Here is an 18,126-nt window from a genome sequence, read left to right as displayed (position 1 = left end):
TAGGTATGTCAATAATACAAGTCTTCCGAATTGCTTTTGCTTGTACAATATACAAATATAATATCAGTATCTGTGTCTGATAATTTGTCTTTATTTTTTTATCCTTTTATTTTTATTACCTGATTTTTTTGCCACATTTTTACATTAATACATTATTTTGAATTAGGTTAAGACACAGTAAGTAGAATTATTTCTGAAATTAAGTACATCATCACATTTTGTAACTTCACTGTATATATCATGCAAGTCATTAAACTTATCCAATTTTTTTCTGTCTAGTAATTTCAAAAGCAGTACTTGATATGAACAAATAAATACTATTAAGGTCTAAGGAGCTGATCCATTATTAAACCTTGAATATTAATACCAACATTTTTTGTCTATATCAGGTTATTATGTGTAGTGGAACAGGGCAATTGGGTAAGGATTAGTGAAACTTTTTTTCTGTTTTATAGTTATTAAAATTTTAGACATAATTTGAGTGATTAAAAACTTGGTAATGTAGGAGAACCTTTATTGGTAGATATATTTATTTATACAGTATCTTGATAGCTCCCATACTTGGAGAAACATCTCACAAGATTGTTGTAATAAATTTAATAAATCACATTATTTGTAATAAATGTAATAAAACACAATTTTATCATAATTGTGTTAATGTTACTAATTTTAAAATATATTTTTAAAAATATGTACAAAGAGCTGTAAAGAAAGGAGTCTGGAGATTTTGGTCTAGTCTTCCTCTAGTATTAGCCAGCACAACGTATGTTGGAACACTTTGTTTACTTTGTCTTTATCTTGTTATCTCGTTTTGAAATCCCTTTATAAAATAAGGTGAATAGATGATTTCTATGATACATATGATTTCAAAAGGTTAATATGTAAGTTGAGGGGGAAAAGTGGTTACTAAAAATATCCTCGGAAAAATAAAGATTTTCTAATTTTTCTTGGAGTGTGTATTCATTCACTTAAGATATATGTTTTTACGTCTGGATGTATTGGAACTTCTGAGACTTAATCTTTTCCAAACATTTTACATTGGACCATTATTAAATTTTATGTGTCTGTTAGCATGTTGGTAGTTTAGTAAATACATTTATTTCTGATTCTGTTTTCGGCATAGTTTACTATATGTATGTGTGTCCTTATTTATACTTTTATTTAATAAAAGCCTTATGAAATATTGTTAAATGAATGCAGCTATCTATTGCTGCATAACAAATGATTCCAAAATTTAGCAGCTGAAAACAGCAATAGACAAGTAATGTAGCACTTTTTGTTTAAAATAAAAAGTCATTTACTCTGAAACATTTACTAGTTAAGGTAGTATTTTCTTTAAATGTATTTTTTTACATGTATTAAATGTAATGTAAAAATTTTTAATAGTGTAGTAGAATCCTTTTTTTTTTTTTTTTTTTTTTNCAACTGGTGATCCATGAGCCATATCACACAGGCATTTTTTTTTTGTTTGTTTTTGTTTTGTTTTTTTGAGATGGAGTCTCACCCTGTCTCCCAGGCTGGAGTGCAGTGGCACGATCTTGGCTCACTGCAACCTCCACCTCCCAGGTTCAGGCAATTCTCCTGCCTCAGCCTCCTGAGTAGCTGGGATTACAGGCATGTGCCACCACGCCCAGCTAATTTTTGTATTTTTAGTAGAGACGAGGTTTCACCATGTTGGTCAGGCTGATCTCGAACACCTGACCTCGTGATCCACTCACCTCAGCCTCCCAAAATGCAGGGATTACAGGCATGAGCCACCGTGCCCAGCCAAATCTTTTTTTTTTTTTAAAGTGGTGTGTGGCCAGGTGTGGTGGCTCACGCCTGTAATCCCAACACTTTCGGAGGTCAAGGCAGGTGGATCACTTGCTCAGGAGTTCCAAGACCAGCTTGGCCAACATGGTGAAACCCCTTCTCTACTAAAAAATACAAATATTAGCCAGGTGTGATGGTGCATGCCTGTAATCCCAGCTACTCAGAGGCTGAGGCAGGAGAATCACTTGAACCCAGGAGGCAGAAGTTGCAGTGAGCTGAGATCACACTGCTGCACTGCAGCCTGGGCGACAAAGCCAGACTTTGTCTCAAAAATCAAAAATAAATAAAAAATAAAAGTGGTGTGCCAGACCCAGTCAATAGTGTTTTCAGATATTGTTCAGTATGTATTCCTCTTTGATGGGAAATAACTTATGTTATATTGGAAATAATACTGTAATTATACCTATTTTTATTTCATAAGTAATAAAAGGAATGCAAATCAAACTAAATTATATTGCTCTTGCTGTTGATCTTCCATAAAAGATTTCCATGAACTTTAATAATTACAGTTGCTTTTGTGGAAGTTTTTGTACTTTAAAATTTAAATCAGTTTAATATGTATTTAAATTAGTTTTACTCCAAGTGAAACATTAGGAATAAAACTTTTAAAAACTTCTCAATTTGCATATCATGGACTAATTTTATCACCTTTCTTATACTGTAAAAAGTCATTTTGACTTTTATGCAAAATGTTGTTTATTGTACATATAGTAAAATTTAAATGTAAGGTAGATTTGGAGTGTGAGGAAATAAGAAAATTTCTCCACCTCACAGTGATGTATTCTTGTTTGAGTTTGTATCATATTGTGGCTTTTCTCTTGAGAAATATTTTTGTAATTACTTTAATAATCAAGCAGTCTAACCAATCGATAAGTCATTTATTAACATAAAATCTATTGAAAAAGATCTGTATTATTTCTAATGTTTTTATTTCTCTTCTTTTAATTGTGTTTTTAATTTCAGTTTCTGGATATTAGAATTTTTGATGGAGTACATTGAATTATCCAAATGATCTTAAACATAAAAAGTTGAAGTATAGACTTAAGCTAATTATTGATATTATTTTGTGAAAATGTTTTTCTTACTGCCCTTTTTTATTAGGTGAGTGTCGTACAAGATTCAGTAAACATATCAGGACATACTAATACAAATACTTTGAAGGTGCCTGAGTGTCGACTAGCAGAAGATTTAGGTAATCTCTGGGAAAACACAAGATTTACAGACTGCAGTTTTTTTGTGAGAGGACAAGAATTTAAAGCTCATAAATCTGTGCTTGCAGGTACTTTTTACTTATGGGGTCATATAGTACATTTAAAAAATACATTTATACATAAAAATAATCATGTGTAATCTTGTTACAGCTCGATCCCCAGTTTTTAATGCCATGTTTGAACATGAAATGGAAGAAAGCAAAAAGGTAAACATGGCTTAAAGGTTAATATTTAATTTATATAAATGTAGTTAGTTGTGTGTTTTAAAAGTAATAGTGCATGTTCTCATTGTCATACTGTGATAAGTAGGGAAAATTTTTAGAAACAAATTGGAAAAAAATGTGTTTTGTAATAAAACAATAGATGTAGCTCCAAGTGGATGTGCCATGATTATTCCAAGGAACAGCTATTTTTTATGCCCATCTAGTAGGTAAATTGGATAGTTGTTATCCAAAAGGGTCATAGCTATTTGAGAAGTCTCTGTTCAAGGTATAAATATTCTCCCCTTGTACTTTATGGATTGAATTTTGGAATCTGTTTTCTAGCAACAAAAATAACATAGATTATGTCAGTATTAGTGTATACCAACTGTAATCAAGGTGTTACCTACTTCACTCCCCAGATGTTTCCCTTTCACTTGTCATCATGAAATGTACTTATGTTAGAGATCAGAGGTTGATTCTTTGCTGTTTGCCTAACATGTGAACCGTAGGGTTCCAACTGGACAACTCCAGAGTTTATTCATGTGGCTCTGTTTTATTCTTTCTGCAGAACTAGAGACTACAATAAAATAACTGCTTTCTTTCTCCAAATTTTGGTTTGGGGAGATACTATGATCAGCCTTCTGATTGCTTCTAAGTGGGAAGACATCAATGATGTCATATATTGTTGACATCAAGGCGTCAGAAAAGTTTGCTGTTATTTAGAGTTAGATATTTAGCTTTGTTGAGCTCAGCAAAGAAACTAAATACAAAAACATAGCAGTACAAAAGCGCTAGTCCTCTTTGGACTTGACTATTTTTCAATAAGCAAGGAAGTGTCAGTATGATAATGCATGCCATTTTTGCAAATGGGAGAATTCTGAGATAGTGGACTTTATTGTCACCTTTGATACCTTGCCCTACTTTTGCTTAATTCTGGGACTAGAACTGTTTGTTATAGGGTCTTAGGTGTTTTATTAGGACCTAGGGATTCAACAAAGAAAGGGTTAATAGCCAATATCTTTTAGAATTGTGTCAGAACTTAACACAGATGTCTTTTATTTGAATTATAGTTTTCATTTTGCTTGCCTTTTTTTTTTTTTTTTTTAACCTGTTTTTAATCGAAAAATTGGGAATCCTTTTTTTATGTGGTGGTTCTTGGCTTGGTCTGAGTATCAGGGTCTGGGCTATCCAGCTGGTCATGATTCCCACCTGTCCCACAGTGTATGCTTTTCCACTTGGACTTGTCCACTTCATTTGGCCTAAGTACTTAATGAAGATTTACCTACCTCAATTTTAAAGTAGAATTTAGAAATATCTGTATATGTGTATTTGAGTTATACACTATTTTAATGTAGATTTAGGGCTTTTAAGTTACTGTCAAAGATTCACTTTGGTTCGTGTTTGCATGTTTTTTTTCTTTTTTGTGTTGTTTTTCGATATCAGAATCGAGTGGAAATAAATGATTTAGACCCTGAAGTTTTTAAAGAAATGATGAGATTCATTTACACAGGGAGAGCACCAAACCTTGACAAGATGGCTGACAACTTGTTGGCAGCTGCAGACAAAGTAAGTAATTAGATCTTAAGGAATCAAAATATATCCTTAAGCTTGATTTATATAGAAAGCAATCATCAAATGAAAACTCCAAATAACTTGTATTATTTGTAGACAGCTCTTGATAGCTTTATGAAATAGCATACAGTGGGGTAATCTGGAAATGAAATTTTTTTTAAAAGTCATGATGTAAAAATATCTTGAGCCAGAAAGAAGTTGTTTTTTTCGTGGGAGAGTAACCTGTAAATGTGATCATTTTGAGTGTATATGGATGTCCTTTTAAAAGACCACACACAGTGGCATATATAATTATAATTTTCAGATAGTCTTGAGATGTAGTGTATGACCTTTTTTTTAAAAAAAGGAAAAATATTGGATATTATGTATAACTTAATTCTCTACATGTATAGATAGGTTTTTTAATACAATAGCGTAGAAAAAGAAAAACCAATATTAAAAATTTTATAATACTCTTGTAATGGTGACTTCTTGAAGGTAGAGAAACTGCAAAAAACATCAGAAAAATCTGTAAGCCATTGGTTCTCAAAGCACATTCAGTATACAAGCGCACATATGCATAAATGTATGGATATATGTATATTTGCATATGCATGTGTTGATGGATGGTATGTGTGTATATATACACATCGTTTGAAAAATGTTACCATTGGGTAAACGGGACCAAGTGTATATGGAATCTGTTTTTTTCTGACAACTGCACATGAATTGACTTATCTCAATAAAAACTTAAAAATACGATTTACAATAGCAGCATCATCAGTTATAAATACACAGATATACACCTGTAAAAAGATGTTTATAGCCTGCACGTAGAAAATTACAAGAGTATATTGCGTGATGCTGAGGTCTGGGGTATGATTGATCCCATCATTCAGGTAATGATCATAGTACCCAATAGGTAAGTTTTCAGCCCTTGCCCCCCTCCCCGTCCATCCCATCTAGGAGTCCTCAGTGTGTGTTGTTCCCATCCTTATGTCCATGGCATCACAAAATATGCCTTTATAACAAGCCTGCAATGTATCTCCCTGATTCTAAAACAAATATTGAAAAGAAAAAAAGAAACTCAGGAAGACTTAAATAAGTACATAACTCTTGTCCATGGACTGAAAGTCTCAATATTGTTAAAGTATCAGTTGTCTTGAAAATTGGTAGTATAGTCAAGATCCTAGCAGTCTTTTTTCTTTTTGTTTTTTTTAGAAGTTGACAAACTGATTTAAAACTCTATGTGTAATAACTTGGGGGGAAAAGAATGAAGTAGAGGACTAACACTGCTTGATATCATTACTTATTATAAAGCTTTAGAAATTAAGACAGTGTTTGTATTCGTGTCAAGATGGACAGATAATGGAACAGAGTAAAGTATGAATATGAAAATAGACCATCACATTATGAATATTTAATTTTTGACAAAAGTACAAAGACAGTTTGGTAGAAAAAGGATAATCTTTAAACAAGTGGTGCAGCAGCAATCGAATACCCACATGTGTACCTCAAACCATATATAAAAAGTAATACAGACCTCGCACTGTGGCTCATGCCTGTAATCCCAGCACTTTGGAGGCCAACCTGAACAGATCGCTTGCGGTCAGGGGTTGGAGACTAGCCTGGCCAACATGGTGAAACCCTGCCTCTACTAAAAATACAAAAAGTGAAACCCTGCCTCTACTAAAGATACAAAAATTAGTTGGGCATGGTGATGGGTACCTGTAATCCCAATTTTTGGGGAGGCTGAGGCAGGACAGTCGCTTAAACCCAGGAGGCAGAGGTTGCTGCGAGCTGAGATTATACCACTGCACACCAGCCTGGGCAACAGAGCAATCAGAAAAATAAAGTAATTCAAAATGGATCATAATCCTACAAATCTAAAACTTCTAAAAGAAAACATAGGAGAAAGTCTTTGTGATGTTAGGTTAGGCAAAGATTTCTTAGCTGTGATACCAGAAAATCCATAAAAGAACAAAATGATAAAATAGACTTTAATAAAATTTTAACTTCTTTTCATCAAAAGTCAGAATAAAAAGATTAGCTACAAACTGTAAGAAAATATTTGCACAGCAGGTATCTGATGAACAACTTTTATTCAGAATATATCCGACATTTGTATTCAGACTATATAAAGAATTCTCAAAACTCAGTTATAAGAAAACTGTTATTTCTAAAAGTAGACAAAATATTTGAGCAGGCATTTTCTGAAATAATGTCTGAAATATGTGAAAAGATACTCTAGCCAGGCTTGGTGACTCACACCTATAATCCCAACATTTTAGGTGGCCTAGCCTGGAGGATCACGTGAGCCCCGGAGTTTGAAACCAGCCTATGCAACATAGTAAGGCCCCATCTCTATAACAATTTTTTTTAAAAAAGTTAGCCTGGCATGGTGGCATGTGCCGATAGTCCCAGCTACTTAGGAGGCTGAGATGGGAGGATTGCTTGAGCCCAGAAGGTTGAGGCTGCAGTGAGCCCTGATTGTGCTACTGCACTCCAGCCTGGGCAACAGAGCAAGACCCTGTCTCAAAAATAAAAGATACTCAGCATCATTAGATCGTTAGGGAAATGTAAATTCAAACCATCATGAGATACCCCTACATATGATTATAATGGCTAAGAGTACAAAGACCATGCTAAGTGTTGTCAAGATGTGGAAGAATATCATTCTCATATGTTAAAAACATGGAAAAATTAGGGCTGTCATGCTGCTGATGGAAATGTAAAATGGTACAACCACTTGGAAAAGTGTTTGATAGTTTTCTCAGAAATTTAAACATAAACTTACACTGTGATCCAGTGAGTCCAATTTTAGGTTTTTACCTAAGAGGAAAGAAAGCATATGCCCATACAGACACTTGTATATGACTGACAGCTTCATTTGTAACAGCCAAGAACTGGTAACAACCCAAATATTCATCAACAGGTGAATGTGTAAAACAAATTGTTGTATATCTATATATGATGGAGTAAAAAGGATTGAACTATTGATACAGAGGCAGTGACAGTCATGATTCTCAAAATAATTATACTGACTGAAGGAGTCAGACAAAACTGAATATGTATTACATGATTTCATTTATAAAAAACTCCAGAAAATGCAAACTACTTTATAGTGATAGAAGACATATCAGAGATATTACCTAGGGTGGGGCAAGAGAGAAAGATTACAAAGAGGTAGGGAGAAACTTTGGGGGATGATTGATATATTTACTATAGAGTTAATGATAGTTTTATGGCTGTATAAACTTAGAGTGTGAACCTTATGTGTACTTTATTGTGTGTCAGTTATACCGTAGTAAATCTGCTCACCATGTTATATAACATACACTAATAACTGCAAGAATTTTTAGTGGTTATAAATATGATTTATTTAACGTTGTAATGAATTCATTCTTCAGGACTGAGTGGTGGCAACATGCAGTATACTCAGTGATACACTTTAGTGTTTGAAGTAGTAGAGAACTATGTTTATTAAGAATATTTGGTAATAAAGTAGCTTTTACCTTATTATAGGATAAACCCTACTTTCAAAATATACTTATGCAAATTGCAGCTTCCTAAAGAAAATTAGTCTTTCTTCTGAGTGCATTCCTTCATATTTTGTTCACATTAGGTTAAAACAGTAACTTAAAGAATTTTAAAATAACCGTAAAGAATAATCTAACTTTATTTTGGAACTTACAAATGTATTATGTATTCAGGAACTTAGTTGGAGTAAATGTTTAATGGTTATGTTTTCATTTTGGATAGTATGCACTGGAACGGCTGAAGGTCATGTGCGAAGAAGCTTTGTGTAGTAACCTCTCAGTAGAGAATGTTGCAGATACCCTTGTCCTTGCAGATTTGCACAGTGCAGAACAGTTGAAAGCACAAGCCATAGACTTTATTAATAGGTAAGCTATGCTTGTATTTCAGTGGGCATGACACCTTCAATATTTTTTCACCAGACTTTTTTTTAAGTATGTTTAAATCTTCAATGCAGGTGCAGTGTACTTCGACAGCTTGGGTGTAAAGATGGGAAAAACTGGAACAGCAAGTAAGATGACATCAGTTTCTGACTTAAAATTGGTCTCCATAAATGAAATTAAGTGTTTGCATAGCCTTTTGTTCAGCTACAATAAGTATGAATCCAGATGTTATATGATGCAAACTGCCAGTTATTAAAAACAAAGACTACTTAGTGGATTCCTGAGGCTATGCTCCCTTGTAGATCAGCTTCTAGTGCAACCCGGGATGGATGCTGTAATTTTTTAAGTGCATAATGCCGTGTGGTATATACCTAAGTCCCAAGTATTGCTAGAGATCCGATCCCTGCTCCTCCAGAAAGCATTTCAAAAAGTGTGGGAAATAATTCACTTACTCCTATGAAGAATGTTACCCTACAGATTTGCTTAGAAAGCCTTTAAAAGTACCTTGAGTAATATGCTACATTAGGCTAGCTTCTTAATTTTCCAAAAATGTTAGCAATATTCCCTTTTCCTAGTGAACCTATAAAGGGTTGGACAGTTGCTATACTTTCTAAAACTGGATCTTGTAAATATGAACATACTATTCTACTTTTTTCCCTTCTCTTATTTTTCATGACTTTTCTATTCTTTGTAACTATTTGAAATCAAAATGGGGAAAGAGTCAGTAGGTTGAAGTTTTTGTATCTGCTGTTGATTAGTTTTGCCTATAAACTCTTAAATTTCATTTCCTCAAATTATCCAAAGTTGATGTAAGAAAGTGGGCAAAAAGGAAATTTTCAAATAGTGAAATGAATTAATTTGTTGACTTAATTATTTCCCATTGCTTCCATCTGTGTTGATTTATGTGAAGTCGTTTAACTGAGTCCATCCTATTAGTTTGTGGATTAATGTGTTTTCTGAAAGTAAAAAGTAGTGACTACTTTAAAATTATTGGTTGTCTAGTATAATATGTTGACCAGTGTATGCTAATATGATATCATCATAATATTTAATCTTAGAGAAAACTTGTTTTGAATTTAAAGTATACTATATTAGCATCAAGTGGCAATTTATGGCCCTTTGCTTTTCAAGCTCTAGTTTTACTCTAAGGAAATACTTTACATTTTATAACTTTTTCAGTGTCAAAAATTAGCTTGTTTTGTACCTTTTGGAGAAGCTATATCGTATTCATATTCATCAATAGATATTTATTGAATTAATAAATGAAGTCAGGTATAATAGGTATCTATGTGATTCTAAACAACTAATTGGAATTTTAAGCACAGTGACACACTGGTATTCGGCTGATGGAAAAGTAATTGCGGTTTTTGCCATTATGGATTTTGCTATTACTTTTAATGGCAAAAAAAGCAATTACTTTTGCACCAACCTAATTTTTTGATGTTTGCCAACTTAAAAAATTGTTTTGTTGGTATCAGCTGCTATTTAATTCAGCAAACATTATTCTAGCATCTTCTGTGTTTCAAGCACAATACTAGGGTGCTGCGTGTAAAAAGAATTTCAAGGGAAAATTCTTGGTCTTGAGAAAGTTATCCAATAGATCTATAAATACATCATTTCATTATAGTGTGGTAAGTAATATAATAGAAGAGGATATGTACAAGCACTTGACTAACCCTGGAAATTTAGAAATGGCTTCCTGGAGATAACTGAGTCTTAAAACACAAATAGGAGTTAGCAGAACTAAAAAGGAAGTAGCAGGCATTGCAGACAGAAAGGACAGCATGAACTGAAGTATGGAAGTGTGAAGTAATAGTTGATCATTCATTTGACAGATACTTATCTTTTATTATCCAGTAAATTCCCAAGGCACGGTACTCAGAATAGAGAATACAGTGGTGAGCATGACATATATTTTCCCTGCCTTCATGGAGTTTATGGTCTAGGAGTAGATTGATTAAACTGGTCATTGTAGAATATGTAGCATACCCATAGTAGCATATAGCAGGGACCTAACCTAATTGTTATAAAACTAAATACTTGAAATATTGGTGAAGAAGAGGGAAGAGAGGAAGAAAAGTACACCCCAGAAAAAGGAAATGAGATGCACAAAGTTTTAATGATGACAGAGAGCAGTATAGAGTGTCTGTGTGTGTCTCTGTGTTGTGATGGGGAGGTAGGTAATGAGAAGAAGCTGGAGAAAATAGGCAGAGATAAGATCCTGAAAGGCCATGTAAAATAACATTAGAATTTTTAGATATTATTCAGAGTAGTGGGTATCCAGCAAAGGGTTTTCACACAGGGTGGGACCTGATTAGTTTTGCATTTTTAACAATCTCTGCATGCAGGTGGAGAATGGATTGTGGGGAGATTAGGGAGGTGATAGTAGTTGAGGAACCAGGTTGAATACAGGTAGACCAGTTGGAAAGTTACTGGAGTAGTTCAGGCAAGAGATGAACGGTGGAAATTAAACTTTGTTCGTGACAGTGGGGCTAGAGAAAAAAGAAAGAAATACTTTGAAGGGAGAATCTATAATATTTAGATATTATTTAGATGGTTGGGATAAAGGAGAGACAGGAGGCAAGGAATGGTAACTAGATTTGTTGCTTGAGCATTTACTGTTATTTTTTGGTGAGAGCATAGTGTACATACAGTACACAATAAGCAGTTCAATATCAGAGTATAAAATGGCAGATCGTGGAAGTGGGAGGTAGGAAGTGGGGAGTAATACAGGAAACCAAACATAATATAATGCCATATTTCTCTAAAGAACTTGGATATGGGCAGTGGGGAACAATGAAGAGGGCCTCATATAGTCATATTTGTGTTACCAAGGTAACATTATGAAAGCTTGGTTTGAGAGGAAGGAGCAGGAGGCTAGAAGACTGCTTAGGAGTCTGTTGTCATATTTCAAACATGAGATGATATGGGCCTTAAACTGGGATTCAAGACATCTTGGAAGCCTTTCAAACCTTAAAATAAGGTTTTGATGATTGAAGAGGAGAGTCTAGGGTGACTCCCAGATTTCTGGCTTGCATCACTGAATGATGGTAGAAGGGTTAGCTGACTGGAAAGGTAGAAGGAAGAATTTGGGGCTTCAGGAGAGGTATGATGAGTTCTCATCTGACAGTCCTGAATATACGGGTCTTGAGGCACATCCAAGTGAAAAAAGCAAGTGGTTGGGAATGAATCTTGTGTGGAGCCCTAGAATTTAGCATATTGGTAGTTAACATCATTGAATTTCATAGTTAATTGTGAAGAGTGGATAAAATAGAATGAATAATGCATGTTACAGGAGAAGAGTAGGGTGCAGTATTTGTAACTTGAGAGAAAATCTGCCTTACAAGAGGCATGTAAAAGAATAGAAAGGGGCTCTTGAAAGAGCTGGTACAGAAATGGTAACAATGAGAGTTGAAGTATGAAGACCCATGTCACATACTTTAAGGGAGTAGAAGTTCCAGAAAAATTTAATAGTTTCAGTTGCCACAGAAAATACCAGTAAGGTAAAGATATTTTAATAAAAGCAGTTGATTTGAATACATAGGTAAAAAGTATTCAAATATTTTGAAATTTGCGAATTTTTAAAAAATTGACAGTGCAACAGTGCATTTTGAAAAGTATTCTTTAGTAAACATCTTTTAATTCTACTTTTCAGCCAAGCAGCCGACATAATGGAAACATCGGGGTGGAAGTCCATGATTCAGTCTCACCCTCATTTAGTAGCAGAAGCCTTTCGAGCACTAGCATCTGCACAGTGTCCACAGTTTGGCATTCCACGCAAACGGCTAAAACAGTCCTGAAATCTTCCATGAACAGTTGAAAAATGGAATTGACTTTTACTCCTCCAGGTCCAGAAGGATTCTAATACACAAACCATAAGCAAGAATTGTTTCTGTTATTTTGTCCACAGAACAGAAGCTGAAAAAGCATATTGCTTACATTTCAGGTGGATAATGTATGGTTTATTCTTCAGCTTTAAATTAGACTGATTAATTCACTTCAAGGCCTTAAATTATCTTCAATGACTTCTCTTGTTCATCTACTTTAATTTTTTTTTTATTGTGCCTTGTCATTTTGACCAAGGCTATGCAGGATTGCACTAGCTCCATAATGCAGTAATACTGATAACTGAAGATACTAAGTTTCAAAAGGATCTTCCATTATTTTGCAAAAAGAAAGTGAATTTTATAGGTTTTGTCCTATGCTATCTCAAAGTTTAAAACTAAGTTCTCTGTAAAAGCACTTGTATTGGAGATTACCAGTAATGTCTCCAATCTAAGTTCTATAAATATGGGAGAACCCACTTACCTTCAAGGTAAGTTATGGCAATACACTGACTGCTTCAATTCTAATTTATTTTTCATTTCAGGGGGCAAATATGCAATGAGTTGGCCCAGATTTTTAGTAACATTTGTGATGTTTGTCTTGTATGTTAACTGTCCAATAGCTGTGGGTTTATTCTAAGTTTACAATGATTGAGAACTGATTGAGGTTAAGATTTCATGAAGAAAGCATGTATTGTGTGGAAGTAATTTTTTTTATACTGACCTACATTTATATGAAGAGTTCTGTACATGTTAAAAGTAAGGATGACCAAATGTAAATTTAATGAGTGGGCCAATTAAGACAGACATATATGCACTTTTACTGTGTAACTTTTGTATGCTGAATGGTACATATTTTTTTTGCTTTTGAGGAAATTAATAAGGTATAATTAATTGTGTCTTAACTTTTGAAAGAAATTTTTAGATGGAGGCACCTGGGATGTTTGTGATAATAGATAAGAAAGATATTCTTGATTGTAGCTAAATTGGTTTGGATTACAGATATTCGTTATTGAATTGACTCCTGTTTTCTCACACTTTGGAAAAGACACCTGAACAATAAATTAATCCTGGATAGTCTACACTCCTTCAAACAGTGGACTGATACTTGCCTGTGGGAGATACATACAAAAGGAGAAAACCCTTAGACTATGTCAGGTCACACTATGAACCTCCCCCCACTCCCCGTTTTTCTTCATTGTGTTTCAGTTACTGTACTAACATTGTGGATGATACTGAAATTCTGCATAATGTGAAGAGGATAAACTATTTATAAACTGCTTTTCATGGGCCAGTTCTTTATTATAAGTGAATTTTAGCTTTAAATACATATAAACATTCAGTGTTTGATAGTTGTATTCCTAAGGGAGGTTTGTTCTGGTGCATTGTCCTGGAAAAGCGGAAGCAGTCAGTGTCAGGGCACCACATCTCACTTACTTTAGTGGTGACAATGTGCTTCTTAGGCAAGATTTATATTTGACCACAAGGGAAAAAGTGTGTCACTGGAAAAAAATGCATATACCTATGTTTGCAAACATAACTTTATTCTTCAGATGAAAATTTGTATAATTTGTTTATTTAATGTTTGAATTCAGGACAAAAGAAAAAATGAAGCTTGAGGTTTTCAAATAGACTATTTTTGCTGTCTTTTTGTTAGGTGTTAACTGAAGCAGTTCTAATATATACAGATTCATATTTACATTGAAAAAACTCAAATAAGCATTTGTTATCCACAACAACCTGGAGTTTAAAAAGATCGTATTTTCACCTGTCTTCATTATTTTCTATATGATTTCATTATTTGTCATGGTAACTTAAATTTGAAATTGGAAGAATCTCTTGGGATAGAAGAAAGATTCTTAACCTGGTTGATGGACTTCATCTTTCATCCTGTGTAAGGATATTATGGGAAGTAGAAATTCACTTCCTTAAATCCATCATGAGATTGAGCCTGTTAAGTTTGCAATATACAATTTTAAAAATACACATACACACATACATATACATTTTCAATTTAAGATTTTGCCAGGGTCTTATACAAAAACCCCCTCAGGCTATAGAGTTATGTTGTCATATATCAGAAAAGTACTGATGTATCCATTTATATCCAATGCACACCACACCGGCACATTGTGAATTAATTCACCGCTTGAATCTATATTTCTAACCACAGTGACTTCAGTAAAAATACCATATAATAAACATTTCAGCTTGTTCTTACTTACTCGAGAGTTTATTGCAAATCTTAAGGATTTTATTATGAAGTTTTTTTTTAGTTTGGTAGCACATTTTGTACCAAAAATGTCAAACACTGTGCTGTAAGAATATCCATGTTTGTAGAAATGTCCACTTTTCAGATAATATAATGCCTACCATTATACTAACAGAATCATATGGTAGTTGATTTATTTTTTTATTTATTATGTATATTTTTGGTATTGTGGGTTCTTGAGGCAATGATAAAAACACTTAATGTATTCTGACATGAGTGGTCTAATAGCCACCTTCCCCTCATTTTTAAATGGCATACATTACTTTCAAAATAGGCATAGATATTCTCTCCAGCCTTTTGAACTAATTAGCCTGTTCCTGTTTCCCTTTGTCACCTAAACAGGGCTTTTTCTGAGAAAGTAGGGAATGGTTTGAAATGTTATATGCTATAAAAATAATCATTGGGTAACTGTTGTTTAGACCGACACTTAGAAATGCTACATTTGTGCCTTTTTCATTTTTTAATTTTAATGTATGTTGATATTTGGAGCACAAATAATGAAGGTGCCATAATATGGCTTGCCAATGTTACCTCCTTGAATAGTCATGTGTCATTGTCTTGAAATGGTAATTGGAGAACTTTGCATGAAATATGTGATCGCACGTGTGTGTGTGTGTGTGCGTGCGCACGCGTGTGTCTGTGTGTGTGTACATACCTGTATTTGCTGGGCCTTGTGTGTGGTACGTTAAAATGAGTGAATTTCTGGAAATAGAAATCAGTTAAATGTTGAAAGTTCAGGTTAGCTGAAATATTTCATTTAAATGGGCTTTATTTTGGAGGACAATTGATTAATAAAAGATGATAATTTTCAAAAATGTGATCAATTTACTGCATGATGAAATGTGAAAACAGTGCCTTTTTAGGACATCAATCATAATAAAATTGTTTTAAAATATTAACAAAGATCTCAAAAAGTTGTCGTGAACATTATTGGTTTATTTTTAAACTGGATCTAAGTAAGAGCTTGGATGGCCAAAAGTAGAATAAATAATGTATTTACCCGTTTAAATTTTGTGCATAGGTTTAAAATCTTAATCAGAATTCTTTATTAAATGTGGATCATAGATATGACCCAGTGCTACTAAAATAGAACAGGGATTGAGAAAATCCAATTCAACATACTTAAGTATATTTGACTTAGAGCCAAGTATGCTTGAAGAGGTGAATTATTCCGACTTGGACATGCATGCTCTTTGCTGGATAAGATAAAAAGATTCAATGTATTCTTTAAAAAGAAGATGGGTAGGTGAGTGGGTTTGTTTTAGTGTTCTCAGATTATAAAGACAGCACTTTCTGCACACATAAGTGTATTTTACAAACCTTTTTTATACAAATTAATGAGCTCTCCTTTATTTAACTGTTCATGGAATGATGTAAATTTTAGGTCCAGTTGAACAAATACTGAGTGCCTACCATATGCAAGACTTCCTCCTTACTAGGAATGAAATCACACAGTGTCTTCTGTTTGCAGTATGTGAACTTTATGTTTGAAAAGAAATTCTTATATTTAAATTTTTCTGTTGTCAGAGTTTATCATTGTATACTGTAACCCAGTAAATTTTGCATTGTTTTAAAATATGAAGATATAACTCATGTGAGTCTCATTTTTGAAAATGAAGTTCTGCCAAAATTATTTAAAAATTAGTTCTTGGGGAAATTGATTTTCAAGATTCAAATGTATAAAAACTTATATTGAACCAGCCTCATTTTTAATTAGCTGATGTTAATGATAAGATACATAATACTTGTATCTTGTTGCTGAAAATATTTTTTGCATTTCAGTACATTGAGTTAAAATAAAGTTGTTACTACTTATTCAGAATTAATTGGCTTATCTTGTGTTTATTTGAAAAATACCTATTTTTTTAAGATTGGTGTAATGCTTCGCAAAAGAGCCATGTATTTTATATGATAAATCATGCATAGTAATAGTCTTTTCTACGTTGGGAAGCTCTTATTTTTGGGGACCTACTAAATACATTCTTAACTGTGAAATGTTAATATGCATTTAGTTTAATATGCATGAACTATCAATATTGAATGACTTATTCTAATGCTACATGCCATCAGTGTAACACTTAGAGATCACCTTTTCCCTGTCATTCCTATCCCATCCTAATTTCAGTTATCCCAGACGATTTAATCATTTGATGCTATCAAAAAGCAGATTGGGGCAGGATATTCTTGAACCAATTTAACAACAGTAACACAATTAGTCCTTTAAAATTATGACCAATGTAGTAGTAGAAAGGCACAGTGAAAAACCTTCCATGTACCCTAGACATACATATATGCACTGAGTTTTCCTTAATATAATAAAAGAGGGTTGAAAAATTTAGAACATTGTCTATGCAAGTATAGTAAAATAGGATAAGTGATTAATAATATTCTAAATTTTACTAGTGAACTCTATATAGCCTTTTGCTTCCTACGTTGCTGCGGGCAGCCCCCTTAATACTTTGAGAATACTGGGGTGTGATGTCTTCATCTATCACCTCGGAATCATTTGTTCCTAAGATAAGGCCAGAAGTGGCATTTGTTTGATCACTGTTTTTAAATAGAAGACACATTGGTAGAAATCTTTCACATAATATGTTGTTGCTTTTGGGGGGTGTTGGAGAGTACCAGAGAGGTCGGCATGCATCTGCAATGTACAGTGGCAAACAAAAGGTTTGTCATTCCTGTTGTGCTTCCTTTCCACCTCTCCTCGCTGTTTCCCCACCCCCTTGTTCATTTTATAAAGGATGCAGGTGTAGCCTTGTGCCAGTCTGTGACGTAACAGCTGAACAGTTCCTATGATATCCTACCCATTTGCTCATATTCAAACCTGGCCTTAATAGATAACTAAAGAAAAAAAGTGGGACCTGTAAATAACAATTGCAACAACAACAAAAAAGTGGACCAAGGACGCTACTTTTCACTTTGCTCTAAAATAGATATATTGTCATAAGCACAGGTTTTTAGACAGTGTATTTTATAAAGTCCTAAAAAATTGTGATGGTCATTATGAAAACTGAACAGGCAACGATGAAGAATGAGAATGGTATGCAATTGAAAAAGGCTAGTAAAGTTAGATGCATTAAATTTGATAAACACCAGAAATGATAAAGCAAACATTTGAATCAGTAGAAGACAAGGTGGACAAATGTTCCCAGATTATAAGGACAGGAATAGAGAGATGAAGAAAAAGACAATTCAGTTTATATTAGCAGTTAATTAAATGGAGTGCCTGGCACTGTGTGGAGCTATTTATAGTGATAAAGTAGAAACAGCCTGTGTCCTCATATTTTCTTGAAGAAAAGGCAATTATATAATAGCATGTGATAATTGTGA

At 33.7% G+C, this 18,126-nt stretch overlaps 1 protein-coding gene across 6 annotated transcripts in view; it reads left to right on the top strand.

The window, feature by feature from the left end:
- The window catches only part of SPOPL (speckle type BTB/POZ protein like), a 65,379-nt gene extending 48,764 nt beyond the window's left edge, over nucleotides 1-16,615 (top strand). For 4 of the 6 annotated variants that reach the window (XM_037736621.1, XM_037736620.1, XM_037736622.1 and 1 more), the window contains 6 exons: nucleotides 2,914-3,091; nucleotides 3,174-3,229; nucleotides 4,670-4,792; nucleotides 8,540-8,682; nucleotides 8,772-8,825; nucleotides 12,353-12,871. In XM_037736621.1, coding sequence (XP_037592549.1) covers nucleotides 2,914-3,091; nucleotides 3,174-3,229; nucleotides 4,670-4,792; nucleotides 8,540-8,682; nucleotides 8,772-8,825; nucleotides 12,353-12,497 — 699 coding nt within the window. In that variant the 3' untranslated portion in view covers nucleotides 12,498-12,871. Of the gene's footprint in view, nucleotides 1-2,913; nucleotides 3,092-3,173; nucleotides 3,230-4,669; nucleotides 4,793-8,539; nucleotides 8,683-8,771; nucleotides 8,826-12,352 lie in introns of all 6 variants that reach the window. The other 2 variants (XM_037736618.1, XM_017523242.2) reach the window with 2 other exon arrangements.
- The last annotated feature ends 1,511 nt before the right edge of the window (nucleotides 16,616-18,126 follow it).

The sequence above is a fragment of the Cebus imitator genome, unplaced genomic scaffold, assembly GCF_001604975.1.
Source record: "Cebus imitator isolate Cc_AM_T3 unplaced genomic scaffold, Cebus_imitator-1.0 Scaffold27, whole genome shotgun sequence".
Classification (NCBI taxonomy): Eukaryota; Metazoa; Chordata; class Mammalia; order Primates; family Cebidae; genus Cebus; species Cebus imitator.
The sequence above is the reverse complement of the archived record's forward strand: the minus strand, read 5'-3'. Positions and strand labels throughout refer to the sequence as shown.